We start from the raw sequence: 16136 nt of genomic DNA, 5'->3' as shown, positions 1-16136 counted from the left end.
CAAATGCCTAAGCCAACCGAAGGGAGGGTATGTAAGATACTACTGTACACCCAGTAGTTAAAGGAATAATATGGATATTACAAAACCTTCTGGTCACATTACATTTAGCATATGTAACATCAAAATCATTCCTAGGTTTATGAAAAAAACAAAAAACAATGTATTTAAAAATTAACTTGCTCAAGCAGCTGCCAATAATAAGTTACATTATTATGTTGATATTAATACCTTTAATATCTATTGCTGTAACCTATATATTGACTGGTCTCTGAATAATAACCTTTATTATTTCATTAAATGCACTAAAAACAGAATGATTAAAAAGGTAATAAAGTCTTTTCAACCATTATAACTCTTCTTACATCTTAGGTTCTGTATTAACCAAATGTCATTTTAACTACTGGAAGGAATTGATAAGTGCTGAATGAAAAATATTTCAATTTAATAAAATGGATCATTGAAAACAAAATAGTTGTATTCATTTAAATCATATTACTTTATTTTTAAGTCAATAACCATACAAATCTGATATGTATTCAATTTAATGTGAAGATACACCATGAAGACCAGTTGTAATCACTAAAGAATATTTACATTTACAGACTTGTTTCATTTTTATCTAACCATACAATAAAAACAGATCTGGAGTATATGCCTATCATCCCCAAAACTATTATTGTAGTTTGCTACTTAAAAGCCAGTCACATATTACATATGAGTGGTGCAGTAATCTCTTTTGTTTAATAGCAATAAGCTTTCACTGTTCAATGTGCTATTTCATCTGCTGTAGTCATAATTCCAGATAAAACTTTTCACAATATAACATTAATTTGGCCATTTGCTGTCCAGTAGCAATGGGGTGTTTGTGTTTAAACTGATTAGTAACCAAAAGTGTTTGAGGTGACACAAAAATCAATAAATAATGGAGAACAATAAAGAAATACAATTTAAATTATTACATATGGGATATATAGGAAAAAAAACAAACAAAATTAATGTGCAGCATAGATATCTGGTGTATAACGATTCAAAAACTTAAAATAATAAAGTATATTTCAAGTACAATGTTACTTGAGAACTACTCAAAGATTCAAAAGCTAAAATGAGAGACTAGAGAATTAATTTATTAGTCAAGAAGGACAAACAAACATGCCAGATACTGGATATACAAAATAGCATGCTAAGGCCTATAAAGTATAAAATCCTCAAGTAAAAAAAATAAACAGAAGAAGTGTGCTAAGCTCAAATTGACAGAGGCAAACTAACATATATTAAAAAAATATAGGACAAGAAACTTCAAGAAGTGAGAGATAAAAAATAATAGACTAAGAATCAAGTCCATGTTATCCATAACACTAATGAATGAAAGATATTCTGACAGAATACACAAAAAGGACTTGCATCAATACTGAGTCAACAAATTAAATATTTTGGTTGGGGAAAAATTAGCATGTGGATGATGAAACGATGAAGTTGGTAGAAACTCTACATTACAAATAAGCAAAAGAGAAATGAATGACAGAAGAACTATTTAATACAACCAATCTACAGAAGAGTTAAAAATACATAAAACATGACAAGTTTGGTCTTTTCTTTCAGTTGCAAGTATGAAAGATAATCCATAATGTGAAGTACCTACCTAAAACTTATCGGCAAAAATGATGATTGAGTAACAAAAGACGACTAGATAAAGTAAATTTATACCAGCCACAAAATCCTCAATGTCAAAAGATTGTGAAGAATAAGTATGGAGGCTTCATGGTATGCAACAGAAGATAATCCACAGTGAATATTTATGTGTTTAGTACTAGAGAATGCAGACCTCAATATTTATGAATCATCATAAAATAAACATTTCGAACACACACAAATAATATTTGTATTTTAAGAGATTCAGTTCAGCAGATTGACCATGTATTTAGCTTACTGACAGTTAAGGAACTAATTAACAGCATGTCTGAATTATTTTACACTAATACTTAATCTTCAATAATTGAAACTAACAAAAAAATACGAAGTATACAACTTTATTGTTGAAAATATACCATTCAAAGTTTATATATATATATATATATTAAAGAATTATATTTATCAAGAATAAAACATTTATCACATTTAAAAAAGTAATTTTTGCATATCCTGTATTATCTGAACTGCAAACATATCAGCACTTGTATATGTAAATATATATATATATATATATATATATATACGTATATGCATTGTAAAGAAGATTAATACTAATAAAGTTAAGTGAAAAACATCAAAAGAAATGACTACATTAAAAGCAGCAAATCCAAACCTCTGACTAACTATATTAGTTTGTTGTAATTTTAAAAAAATAAACAAGAACAAATTAAAAAATGCATTAATTAAAAAGATCCCAGGGTACAAGCTATAATATTGGATATAAAATGTACCCTAGGTTTTGGAGGTGACTGAAGAAGTAGGACCCACACTGTGGTGGTGATACACTGTCTGTCAGTTTGAACCTCTATTTGACTGCCTCATATAAAGAAATAAAATAAAGGAGTAGCAATAGATATAGAAATAGAAATTAGAAGAGCAAGATATGGGTGCTCAAGCCTACAACATCCCAAATCTATATCACCCTTTACTGCCTGCAGACAGTTGTGGGAAGGTTCTCCAAATTAAAGAAAAAAACAATTAATTGAAAAATAAGAATAAGAAAAAAAATAAGGTACTACCATTTAGGAGTAAGTAAGTTAAAAACATACCACTTTAAGTTAGCATTTCAAACCCCATTATAATAGGAAGGCAGTAATTGGTAGACCAGTAAACAAATTATATTAGTATAAGGAGCCCCACCCAGTTATTTAAATAAATTAGTATAGCACTCAAACATCATCCATTTAAGTCTACTGTGACTATCATGCTCTAAACAAGCCTTTATATGCAATAATGTGTACATTCACATAAAATAGTGCCAAGTTGTTAAATAACTTTATTCATAACTAAAAATAGTTATTAGAAATTTTTAGTAAAATTTCTTTAATATTTATTTAATACATTCTTATATTTGTTACAGAATAGTCTAATAATTTTATTTAAAGTTTCTCTATTAAATCCATTAACTATTAATTTTTGTATTGGTATTTCAACACTACTGATCAAATATTGTTATTTATTACAAATTTTACAATATCTGAATAACTGTGAAGTAATAATGCTTATAACAGAATGGTATGGTACATTACTATAAAAAGAGGGTAAACCATAAATTGGAAAGGCAAAGTATTTCCTTTTATCAAAAATATTTACATTGATATCCTTATCAATGTTTAATTTCTAAATATAAATAATGTGTTTCTGTATTAGATATTGAAGTATTTTTAATCGATTTTAAAATATTATTGTTATTACATTTTGTGACATTTTGCATTTAGATACGTTTTTGAGTATTTCACATAATATTTTATCTTTTATAATTTTTAAGTTACCAGTAACAATATGTTTATGAAAAGTATCAATAAATGAACTACTTTCACACTCACAAGGTACATTACTAACTTCATCTACATTTATATTAGTCAAAAAACTTTTATAATTATACAGTAATGAACCAGTTAGAACTTTGTAGTTATAACTGATAGCAGGCTTTACGTTTTAACAAGGAAAACTATTATTTTTATAGATTGGTGAAACAATTTTGGAAATCTGCAAATCATTGAATATTTTATGTTCAATGTTTTTAAGTTTGATTTGCAATTTCTATTTTCCAAAACTTGGATATTTTATAATAGCTAAAAATAAATGTTTTGCATGAGTGTTTCAAAAATCAAAATGTTTTATTACATTAAGTAATGCTCTTATTATGGGACAATAAAGTATATAAAATCTTTTTTTGAAAAATATTTATGTTCACTAACACCAGGATAAAAAATATCCAAATTACTACAAAATTCTGAAAAATTAGCACATTTTAATTACTATTTCTTTACCTCTATTTTTCCTATTTTTATGAAAACGTTATCTATAATTTATGGTTTACCCTCTTTTAATATTAATGTTCCATACCCTTCTGTTATAAGCATTATAATCTCACAGTTATTCAGATATTGTAAAATTTGTAATAAATTACAATATTTTATCAGTAATGTTGAAATACTGATACCAAAATTAATAGTTAATGGATTTAATAAAGAAACTTTAAATAAAATTATTAAACTATTCTGTAACAAATATAAGAATGTATTAAATCTGTATAAAGAAATAAAAATTAGAGAAATTTTATGAAAAATGTTCTAATTATTTTTAGTTATGAATAAAGTCGATTAACAATTTGTCATTACTTTATGTGAATGTACATATTACTGCATATAAAGGCTTGTTTAGAGCATGATAGTCACAGTAGACTTAATAAATGGGTGGTGGTTGGGTGCTATACCAAATTATTTAAATAACTGGATGGGACTCTTCATATTAGTATAATTCATTTACTGGGCTGGCTACCAATTAGTGACTTTCTACCATGATGGGGGGCTGGAATGCTAACTTGAAGTGGTAAGTTTTTAACTTACTTACCTCTAAAATGGTAGTACCTTATTTTTTTATTATTTTTATTTTTCAATTAATTTTGTCTTTACTTTGGAGAGCAGACACCTTCCCACAACTGTCTGCAAATAGTAGAGGGTGATACAGATGTGTGATGTTGTGGGCTTGAGCACCCACATCTTGCTCTCCCTAATTCCTATTTCTATATCTATTTGCTATTCCTTTATTTTATTTCTTCATGTGAGACTGGCAAATGAAGGTTAAGACTGATAGAAGGTGCACCTCCACTGCACTGTAAGTCCTACTTCTTCAGTCACCTCCAAAACCTAAGGTGCATTTTATATCACACATTATAGCTTGTACCCTGGGATCTTTTTAAGTGGTGCAGCATCTTTTGTTTAGTGTTTTTTAAATTTATTTTTGTTTCAGCTTATTGTTATGTTATAACAAACTAATATACATATGTGTGTGTGCGTGTGTGTGTATATATATATATACATGTATATAGAATAATCCAGTAGTAGGTATTAGTAGGCACTTAAGGACAAAGTAGGTAGGAAATTGTGGAATGTTGACAAAATTAAAGGGAACATCACAGAAGCATTTACAGAGCTTGATGGACAGACATACTGGTGTCAGAAAGATTCCAGAAGTGTGGCAGACAGAATCAAGGATTGTGTGAACAGCAACAGGTTTCACTTTGAACACCTGCATGAATAACTTGTGATCAATTTTAACATAATCCCAATTTAATTACTTTAAATGTATTAACAATTATCAACTACATACCTACTTTTGGGCAACCATGTATATGAATAATATTTTTTAAAATAGCATACTTTATCAGTTTATCACATCAGACAGCAATATTTGCTAGTGCTTTAACAACTTCTATTGGTGTAGTAGCTTGACAACTTAAAACCTGGCTGAAGGGACCTTGTTTAGTTGCAGAAGGCATAACCTATAAAACAGACATGATTTACAATCATTAAAATACTTATTTATACTTATTTATTAATTTTTTTGTTTTGTGTGTGTTGTGTCTATGTGTGTGTGTATATATATATGTATATATAAATGGTTTGTGCTATTTTGAGTTGCATTTTTACATTTGGTTATTGCAGAGAAACTTGTTTGATCATTTTGTATGATAATTGGAATAAGAAGATCTAATGAACTACAACAGTGCACAACACTTTTTTATGAGAAAATATAACTAAAATCAGGAAAAATTCAGGTATTTACAATAGCCAGTGTGAAAATTAGGATTTTGGATCATGTTTGAAAAGATCTCTTAATGTGTTCTAAGAACACATAGTATTACATGTTGAATAAAAGATATAACAAATTAACAATATTTGGAGGGGGTGACTTTTTGTGCTATAAAAAATATATGGATTACTTTTCTTCATAAAAAACAGTTGTAAATGTTCAAATAGTCATGAAGATGAAGACTTAAAGTAAGTCCCATCAGTCACAAGCTGTTGTCTAGCCAGGTAACATCAATTCCCACTCCATCCAGTACTAGAGTGCAGTGTAGCTGTTCATGGACATATCAGGTGTGAAGTGTATCCTACAGGGTTACAGCCTCAGTGCATCATACACAACCTTCAAGACTATGCCTGTAGCAGTCCAGTGTACTTGGCAACTTGACTAGTGCAGTATTACAGTAAACTGATCAAAAACGATTCACATAAAAGGTTTTTTTTTTTAATGCAGAGACTATGCTACATCTTTCAACATAGAATTGATCTGCTGATATTCTTTATAAGGTTGCTGTTTTGCAAAATACTTCACCAGTACCTATTGACAATTATTTCTGGCACTTCAACAACATTATATTTACCTTTAGGTAAAATTTCCATCTTTCAAGTAGAAATTTCCATTTTAAACAGGTTTTTTGACTAAGAGACAAAGCTGTAAAATCTTCAACCTGTGAAATGTTAAAGAGTATATATAAAATATTGAGATTCACCAGTAAAAATAAACTAAGTCATATCCACACATAAACTGAAAAATGTTTTAACAACTATTAAACACAATTCAATAACATACTACAGAGATCCTTTCTTGATGACAAGAAACTCACTTGAAATAAAAATGTAACCCAGAATAGCTGGTATGGGTATTAACACTTTTATTGATAAGCAGAGAACAACATTTCGACCTTCCTATGTCATCTTCAGGTTAACAAAAAGAGAGTTTGCAACTGACCAATGCTGGGCACATCCTTTACTAAACATGGGCTTCTGAGGATACTGCCAGATGAGCACTATAGTGAAATCCCAGTACATAGGTGAATATATATGTATGGCAAAATAGTAATAATAAAGTGCAGTTTAAAAGCATCAGAGTTAACATTTACTCATTTGAAAATGTATTTCGGATAGATACCCATCTCTCTGACCACAAAGAGCTATTACTCACACACATACTTCTCTATAAATTCATACACATGCTACAAGTCTTGAACAAAGCTTAAAGACTTGTATTAACATATATTACACCAGACTATGATGTAATCATCATTAGATTTTAGCCTTCCACCAACAGGAGGGCAAAGTAGTAAATTCCATAAAGACTAGAATTTGAACATGAGCTCATCAAATCAGCTCAGATGATGGAAAAAGATCAGGCACCCATATCTGAACCCCATTGAAACACAGGCTATAGAAAGGTGTTGTTATAGAATTTGTTGGCATCAAGTATAAAATATCAACACAAAGTGCCACCTGAGCTATGCTCACCATGGATATAGAAACCAAAATATGTGAGTAGAAAAGCCCACATACAAACGTGAGGACTCCAAACAGTTGAAAGTCTGTATAAGGTGGGGAAAGAGGGCATCCAGTGTTTTGTGGGATCAAGCAAGCCACAACAAACTAGAAGGATGGAAAAGAAAGCAATGTTTCTCTGGGATATACCTGCATTGACAGATCAGAACCCACTGAAGGGGAAAGGAATAAGCTTATTCAAGAGGAAAGAAAGACTCAAGAGAAGAGAGAATCCATAGAAAAGACTCATACAGGAAACATGACAGGCTTGTTATCAAAAGTTAAAAAAAACAAAGAAATATGCTGAGCCTGTCCTGCTTATATAGTGAGATAAACTCCTAAATGAATGATATACATGGATTGAGATTGAAATAGAGAATCAAACCAGCCACCCCAAACAAGATAATTCACAAAAGAAGTTAGGCCATCATAGTGAAAGCCATGTTAGAAGGAGTAAACAGATACATAAAATTATAAAATAATGGAATAATAGACATCAAGAATGTAACCTTTAATGAAGACCCACTGCACACAGTGAAAAAAGAAAAAAAAATGGGGATGTAGCAAGCTCTAAGGGAAGGAGTGGCAGCTAAATGTTCAACCACAGCAGACAAATGAAAGAAAGTGAAAGGCAGGTAAATCAGGATGTGAAGAAAGTGCTCAAGATATTGAATTGGATTATGTAACACCAGGGAGACTGTCAACTAGAGAATGAGAAAACTGCTACCAGGAACTAAGGAAGTACCAAAGTTGGGTCAAGTGGGACAAATATGTATCTGAACAACAATCTCCAATCTTTATGGGAATGGTAAAAAGGCAGGAGTAAAATTCTAGATTAGGGCTATGAGATAGTCTTATAGCATTTGAAACAGGTAAGGTAAAGGGTAGAATTACTGGAAAAATCTCTGAGAAAGCATCTAAAAAGCTCAATGACACATAACACTATGTTATGATTAATACCTCTATCTATTGTTAGGTAAATTACTAAAACAAAAGGGTCACTAGTAGAAATAACTACAACAGAAATTTTTGAATCTCTATTATCTACATTTCTATTAAATCTTTCTAAGTACTCATGATTAGTTGACATGATTATAACTTTAAATCAAAATAAATAATAAAGTTTAACTCTTAAACAGTGGCCATCATCAACTGATGGTGCTACCTACAACATTCCCACTGTTTAAGGGTTAAACGTTAAACTGATGACTATGATTTATCAGTATTTTATATAAAACTTAGTTAACCCAACACATAAGCAGTAAAATATTTTGTCATTTTCTACAATTTAATTGATACCCAGATAGTTGTATGTTTCAAAATGTTTTATTACCCATGAACACCAATGATATCAAAAAGTGTTTACTAGTAGATCTTTAATTCTGATGTGTATATGAAAAAATATATCAGTTCAAGTGGAATCGATAGATATGTTTCACTTACCATTAAAAAACAAAATGATTATCTCTTAAAATGAACTTATTTATGAATGGAACATAAATCTCTTCTTTACTTCATGTTTTTCCACTTACAGAACAGTTGAACATCTTCTTAACTACATCACCCCGAATTCTTGTCCACATTGAACCACTATGATCTGAGAGCCTAACAAAAATGTCAAATTGCTGGACTGGTAATGATACCTCACTCCCACTTCCTACTGGGCAGTTTAGATTAATACATCTTTCTTCATTTTGCTGGATCAGTTGATTACAGTGTCCACTAAACGAAAACCAGGCAATTTAAAAATGGCTGGTACGGGTAGAGAAAGCTGTATTTAAATATATAATTTTCTCTACAAGTGGGTTTTCTCATCATCATGAAAAACCAGGCAAAATTTTAATTTGATATGGGGGGAAAAAAAAAAAAAAAAGAGTAAAATTATAGACAAAAAATAATGAATTTCTCCATGGAAAATGGTAGTGTAAATAAGTTTATTACAACATTATTGGTACACTTAAGATTTAATAATAAATTTTTTCTGATAAAAACAAAATAGTTATGGTATTCATTTTCATGTCTGCCTCAGTTCACAGACATAAAAGTAGCATGAAAAATGGCTTTCATATCTAAATTTATATTACAAATATTTCATATATATATATATATATATACATATGCAAATATATAACACAAACAACAGATAAACAGAATAGTCACCAGTAAAAACTTTGAAATGAAGAGGTACCATCCAAGTCCATTTGGGTCAAAAAACAATACAATGTTCCATAAATGTTATTACAATCATGTTGCTTCCCATCAAAGAGTTTTTTAATGTCTGTTATTGTGAAAATTAATGATGAACACACTGTATAAAAATAAGTTTTGTTAGTTAGTTTAAATGAATATGGAAATTTTTTTTACTATTATTACTGAAAAGTTTTTATTTTTTGTATAGGGAATTTCTAATTTTTACTAAATTAAACAAATTCATTAAATATTTCCATAAACATTTTTTAAATGAAAATTTAAACATATATCACAAAGTATTTATTACACATGACCTAAAACTAACTAAAAATTTACATTATATATTTAAATGATCTACTTTGTCCCAGTATCTAGACTTGCCCTTAACATCAAAGCAATTAAACAACTGCATTAAGATACACATTGTTTCATTTCATCTATAATTTCAGCATGATTTAAATATTTTTTTAGCTAGTCTAAATCTAGTATATAACATACACCCAAATTATATAAAATGAAAGACACAATCAGTGATAAATGAGAGAACTTTATAGCTTTATAGAATATCAGTAAAAATAAAACAATTCTAATTTTAAATGTTACAATCCAGATACAGATATGCCAAATTCTAAATGAATAAAACACTGGACACAAACAATGGAGAAAACACTGACTATCTATATTCTATCATTTGAAAATAAATGATGAATCAATAACACTATCACTAAGTTTGTAATATTTTTTATGTTTTTAAACTGCAAATGCATGATTGAAAACACAGAAAAAATATCATAGCTGAAATTAATTTAAATTTCTAATGGCAATATGAAGGTAGAACTAGACCTCATTACAGATACAATGACAGAAGTGGATAGAAATACATGGAAATAGATGTACTATTAAAGACTCAGCAAAATATACATTTTGAGTATTCTGACTAAAATCTTTTCATCCACACTTACAAAAATATTAAATATCAACAATTTATAATAATTTGCAATAGTTTAATCAAATTATATTACTTATTTTATAAAAAATAATATAGTACGTAATTTAAAATCAATAATTGTAATCGTTTTATACAATACTGTTAAAAGTTAAATTCTCAACTTGCTAACTAGATGAAAACATAAAAGTAATTATTACAGGTTTCTCACATTTCCATGCTATTATCCAAATTAATACAATGGCTAATAACTCTGAGAGTGTAATATATGCAATGAAATGCTTATTAAAAATATTTAATACAACTGAAGACATATTACAACAGCATGTTGTTTAGGCACTACTGAAATTAAGAAAAGTAATTCTAATTTCTTTTTAATTTTTGTAACATTTATGTTGGATATACAAAACTGTTTGGTGTAGGTGTTATTATTTAATTTATTTTGTGAATTAATATTTAATGATTGTTTAGTTTTTTAATCACAAGAGAGTAAAATAATTTTAAAGCCAATAGTATGATAAGTTTGGTTGTGTAGCTCTATATGCATTGTACATTGTGTTTGCAATTACATTATTGTCAAGGCTTAACTAATATGATTGATGTTACATTACTTGAAGCTTCAGTACTTTTCTTGTTACCTTAACTGAGTATTGTTAAATTGTTGTGTAGTTTAAAGAAAATTCCAAAGCCCTCAGTGGTTAACATATAAATAGCAATGACCAGATAGGTAGAAGTTAAGTCAAAGTGAAGTTCACTCAGAAAAAGAAAACATGAAGTTTGCTAGCATACAAATTATTTTCCACAACAAGTGATGTTTTAAAGTAAGTTTCATACTTTGAATAGGGATAAGGAGAATAACTGATTGTATCAAAGGGTGTTCTAAAGTAACTGAACCTACTTATGTGGAACTTGATGAAAAGGAGACAATTACTTAAGGTTCAGGATGCAACTGTGGTAACCCAAGTGGTAATGTAAGTGAATTACTCCCTGAAACCATTGTGACAAAAGCAGAGAAAACTAGTTTTTCTTGTAAACTGGATTCTAATGTATTCATCTAATGACATTTAGTGATTTTATGCTATTAATATAGGAATGCCAATTTCAGGATAAAATTTTACCATTTCCCCAAGTAGTCTGTCTTTAAAATAAACCTATTTAATAAAACATTTAGTTTTAATTCTTTGTACTTTATTTCTATTGTGTTTCATTGACAATAATCAGGATATTCTCACATCTGGTTACAAACAGTGAATGTTAATTTAAGTTTGATGATAGCTTTCTCACTTTCGTCCTTTCCTAATTTTATATTTTTAAATTCATTCAATATATGCAGATTGTGAAAAGATATTAAATGTGATTTATGATATCTCCTCAACCATGGTTAGTACTTCTGCAGATATCTCTTCTAAGACAGATTTTACCATTTTCATTCTCCAGAGTATATCACAGGTTTTTGTCTGTACTATGCATGTGTGGTGTTAATTGTTCAATAGATATTTAAAATTGCTAATGGAAAACAACTTCTGCTGTTTTAAACTTTTTATGAGTAATTGTTGTTGTTTTTTTTTCTTTTCATTAATTAAATGTTTGATATACCAAATATCTGATCCAATACACACAGAACTTAAAACCAAGTTTCCCTGTTACTTTTTGTCAAAATATTTACCTACTGGGTCTGTTTATTATGATCTAGTCCTCAAAACAGTAATAAATGTTTAATGATTTTTCAGTTTATCTAGTTATTATGAAGTTCAGCAGGTTATATTAATGGCTGTAAATTCAAAGTTATACTCAAATGTCCCATGAAGTATAATTCGATTGTTCAGAAATATTTAATATAAAAAACAGAAATTCATATATATACCCCCTTGATTTGAATTTCTGTACAAGGTAAGGCAACCTCTCAGAGGTTCTGTTCTTTCAGATTACCTCCTCCTGGATCTAAATATCCACCAACATGTTTGCTGTGTGTGGCAACCCATGAAGTGGAGCAGAAAATTCTGGTGGTTGAGAGATCCAACCCTAACACACCATTTTGGCCTTGAATTTTTGTAGAAAAGCAGCCTTGGGATGGCCTACCCAGCATTAATCAGCTGGTCCACTTGGGCTAGGATCAACCAAGTGCCAGTTTGGATGTTCTCAACAAGAGTTTTAGACATTGTGGGTATTTGGGTGCATTGCTCATGAAAGTCTGGCATCGCTGCAATATCCTTGTTTGACATTGTAGTGTGTCTCCTTGTAGGGCACCTAAATATTCCTTCATTATTATAGATTCCCCAAATAAAAATAAAATAGTGAAAAACAGACCATAGGTAAATGACCATGTCTTGAAGATTCTGAACAACAATCTTTAACTTATTCAACAACTGTGCCTAATTTTCTGATATCATATTCTTTATCAGACAAACCTTTAGGGCAAATGTTTTCCTTTTTTATTCAGAAAAAACTAGAGGGACTGGCTGGCTCTCCTAAGTCAGTCAAAAAGCTACATTCTGGGAACATCTTGGTGGAAACATCTACTCCAAAACACAGTGAACTCCTCTTGCTTTTGAAGGCCATTGGGGATATACCCACTGAGGTTACACCCATGCTACTTTAAATTTATCGTGTGGATTTACTGTTGAAAGGGATTTGAAGAACATCTCCAATGGTTTCTTCATCCAAGGAATTTCTGCAGTGAGGTGTATCTCCACTTGGAAAGACAATATTGTGATGCTGACCAATGTCCTAATTTTGACATATACATCACCATGTCCACCTGCCACAATCAAGGCAAGTTATCTAAGTTGCAAGGTATGTTCACATGTTCTGAATCCTCTCAGATGTTTTCAATGTCACTCAAAGACAACATCTCATGGTTCCTTGATGTGTTCCTTTTGTGATGGTAAGAACTATGATGCTTACGAGTATGAAATGGACCCTCATCATGTTAACTGTAGTAACTCTCATCTCTCTTGCTTTCGTTTTTGCTCTAGATGGGTGGATCAAAAAGAGGTACAGAGTTTAAAAATGGTTCACAACATTTCTTACCCCAAGGCTTTAAGGTTACTATGCTGCACTCCATTCCACTGCTACAGTGGGAGTGCAGACGGATCTTGATGTCTCACACAGAATCATTTTTAAACCATGTGAAAAGTCTTTTGCTCACCATGGTTAAGAAAGTTAACAAGTCAGCACCCATCTCTGTTCTCACCACTCCTTTCAGCAGCTCCCCAGATATATTTCCTTTGGTTCCAGGTTTGGGCATTTTCTTGGGTTCATCTCCTTATCCAGTTTTGAAATGCAGAACAATTATTTGTTCATGCCCTCAGCTGCTAGAATCTTCTTCCAATGACAGAGACTTGCCCACTCGATGCAGGGCAGGATCCATGGTGGTTGAAAGACCTCTTTCTACTAAAGGGAATAGAGAGAAAAGACGTGGTCAAAAACAAAAGAGCCTTCTGCCTTACAGAAAACATTTTTGAAACCTGTAAATACAGTCACCTTTTGACAGTTTTATTTACACCATAATGACAGGTTGTGCAATAGAGGAGTGCACTGAGGTACGGCACTGTTGATTAACCCATTCTGTCTTTACCACTTAATATATCCTTGGAGGCCATAACCATCCATATTTCCTTGGGTCATACCACCACTGCCTGTTCTCTCTACCTGTCTCCTGAAGAGACTTATTATCAACTGGACTTTAATGCTCTCACTGAACAGTTGCTGTTTCCCTTTTTAATTCTGGGAGACTTTAATGAACATAATCCCTTCTGTGGAGGTGCTGATATTGATGGAAGGAGTCACTCCATAGAGCGTATGTCTTTGGATCACAACCTTTCTCTCTTGAATACAGGTGTTTATACTTATTTTCATGCACCTAGTCAGTCTTTTACTGCTATTGATCTCCCTGTCTGCTATCCTTCACTTTTTCCTCACTTTTTTTGGATGATTGACATTGACCCATGGGGCAGTGATCATTTTCCTATCATTTTGAGAGAGACTGGCCATAGTCGATGCTACCCAACCCATGTGACCCAATGGAAGCTGGTACCAGACCAACTGTCCCTCTTTCAATACTCTCTTGGAACTTGATCCTGTCATCACCTGTAAGCCATCAATAGATGACTGTGTGACAGCAGTAACTGACTATATTATCCAAGCAGCTGCTCAATCTATACCTAAAACCTTGGCACAATTTCCACAGTATCCTAATCCGTGTTGAAATTCTGCCTGCTACATGGCATGCAAGGCTCATAAACGGGTCTGAGATACCTTTTGAAGATATCCCACACTTTTGAACTGCATCACTTTGCATCAGGCCCCTGCATATATTTGGCAGGTAAGACATCAAAGCTATAAGGAATCTTGGATTAAATTCACAACCACCATATCTTATACCACCAGTTCCAAAGTCATATGGAATGAGATTCAGAAGATCAGTGGGCAGTATACTTATGTACCCCTTTTCATCTCACTTTCTGATGGCCAGAAAGTTGCTATGTCCAGAGCATAGCCAATACTCTCAGCAAAAATTTTTGTCAGGTATTTAGCTATTCTCCTTCATCCCCCATCTTTTCAATCATCAAGGCTCAGACAGAATGATTGCCTCTTTCCTTTTGAGCTAATCATCTCTATGACTATAATTGCTCCTTTACACTGGTTAACCTCCAGCTTATTCTTCATTGGTCAGACCTGATGATATACGCTACGAGATGCTGTGCCACTTCTCTCCTACTTCCCTTGCTATTCTTCTGGCTGTTTTTCCAGATCTGGCAGGAGAATGCTTTTCCTGATGCATGGCACCAGGCTATTGTCCAACCTTTTTCTAAGCTTGGGAAGAATTCCAAAGTTCCTTTAAACTACCTTTTAATTGCTTTGACAAGCTATCTCTGTAAGACCTTAGAGAGGATGGTTAGTGCTCGTCTTGTTTGTTTCCTTGAATCAAACAACCTTCTCTCGTCCATACAGTATGGGTTCCACTGACAACACTTCACCGTGGACCACCTGATTCGAGTTGAAACGTCAATCAGAGAAGCCTTTCTCAAGCAACAACATCTTGTGTTAATTTTCTTTGACCTCAAGAAGGCTTACAACACTACATGATGGTATGACATTTTGCAAGACTTCCACTCATATGGGTTGTATGGCTATTTGCCCATTTTTATTAATGTTGTCTAATGGGCTACAACTTCCAAGTTCATGTGGGTTTGACACTTTCCCATTCTTTCCTACATGAACTTGGTAGTCCCTCAGAGCTGTGTCTTGAATGTCACACTTTTCAGTATAAAGATTAATGTCATCAATGGACAACTCCCACCTACCGTTGCAAATGGGCTCTATGTCAATGACTTCCACATCTCGTGTCAGTCATCGAGCATGAAGTTTATTGAGTAGCAACTACAGGTTGCCCTCAAGTGTTTATTGAAGTGGACTACAGAAAACGGTTTTACCTTTTCTCTCTCTTTTTTGCATGCACTTTTTCCACCAACAGAGTAGTCACCCTGATCCTGTACAAGGGCACTGAACATCCTCCATGTACTCTCTTTACCTCTTGGGAAATGAATTGATGTTCTGTGCTAATGATCAATTGTGCCTTCATTTGATCAAAACTGGACTATGGGTCTTTGGTCTATGTCTCTACCAGGACCTCGGCCTTAAAGATGCTGGACCCCTGTTCACCATTGAGGGCTTCTGCTCTGCAGGGAACTTTCAGCAGTTCCCTAGTC

The 16136-nt window shown here is 31.9% G+C and overlaps 1 protein-coding gene across 3 annotated transcripts in view; it reads right to left on the bottom strand.

Moving 5' to 3' along the window:
• The window catches only part of hdm (meiosis specific with OB domains hold'em), a 77432-nt gene that overhangs the window by 8787 nt on the left and 52509 nt on the right, over nt 1–16136 (bottom strand). The window contains exons 10-13 of one of the 3 annotated variants that reach the window (XM_076469465.1): nt 9450–9597; nt 8822–9011; nt 6362–6448; nt 4832–5476 (exon numbers count right to left, since the gene is read on the bottom strand). In XM_076469465.1, the coding sequence (XP_076325580.1) occupies nt 5372–5476; nt 6362–6448; nt 8822–9011; nt 9450–9597 (530 nt within the window). In that variant the 3' untranslated portion in view covers nt 4832–5371. Of the gene's footprint in view, nt 1–4831; nt 5477–6361; nt 6449–8821; nt 9012–9449; nt 9598–16136 lie in introns of those variants that run through there. The other 2 variants (XM_076469466.1, XM_076469467.1) reach the window with 2 other exon arrangements.

The sequence above is a fragment of the Tachypleus tridentatus genome, chromosome 12 (genome assembly GCF_004210375.1).
Source record: "Tachypleus tridentatus isolate NWPU-2018 chromosome 12, ASM421037v1, whole genome shotgun sequence".
In the NCBI taxonomy this organism is placed as follows: domain Eukaryota; kingdom Metazoa; phylum Arthropoda; class Merostomata; order Xiphosura; family Limulidae; genus Tachypleus; species Tachypleus tridentatus.
The sequence above is the reverse complement of the archived record's forward strand: the minus strand, read 5'-3'. Positions and strand labels throughout refer to the sequence as shown.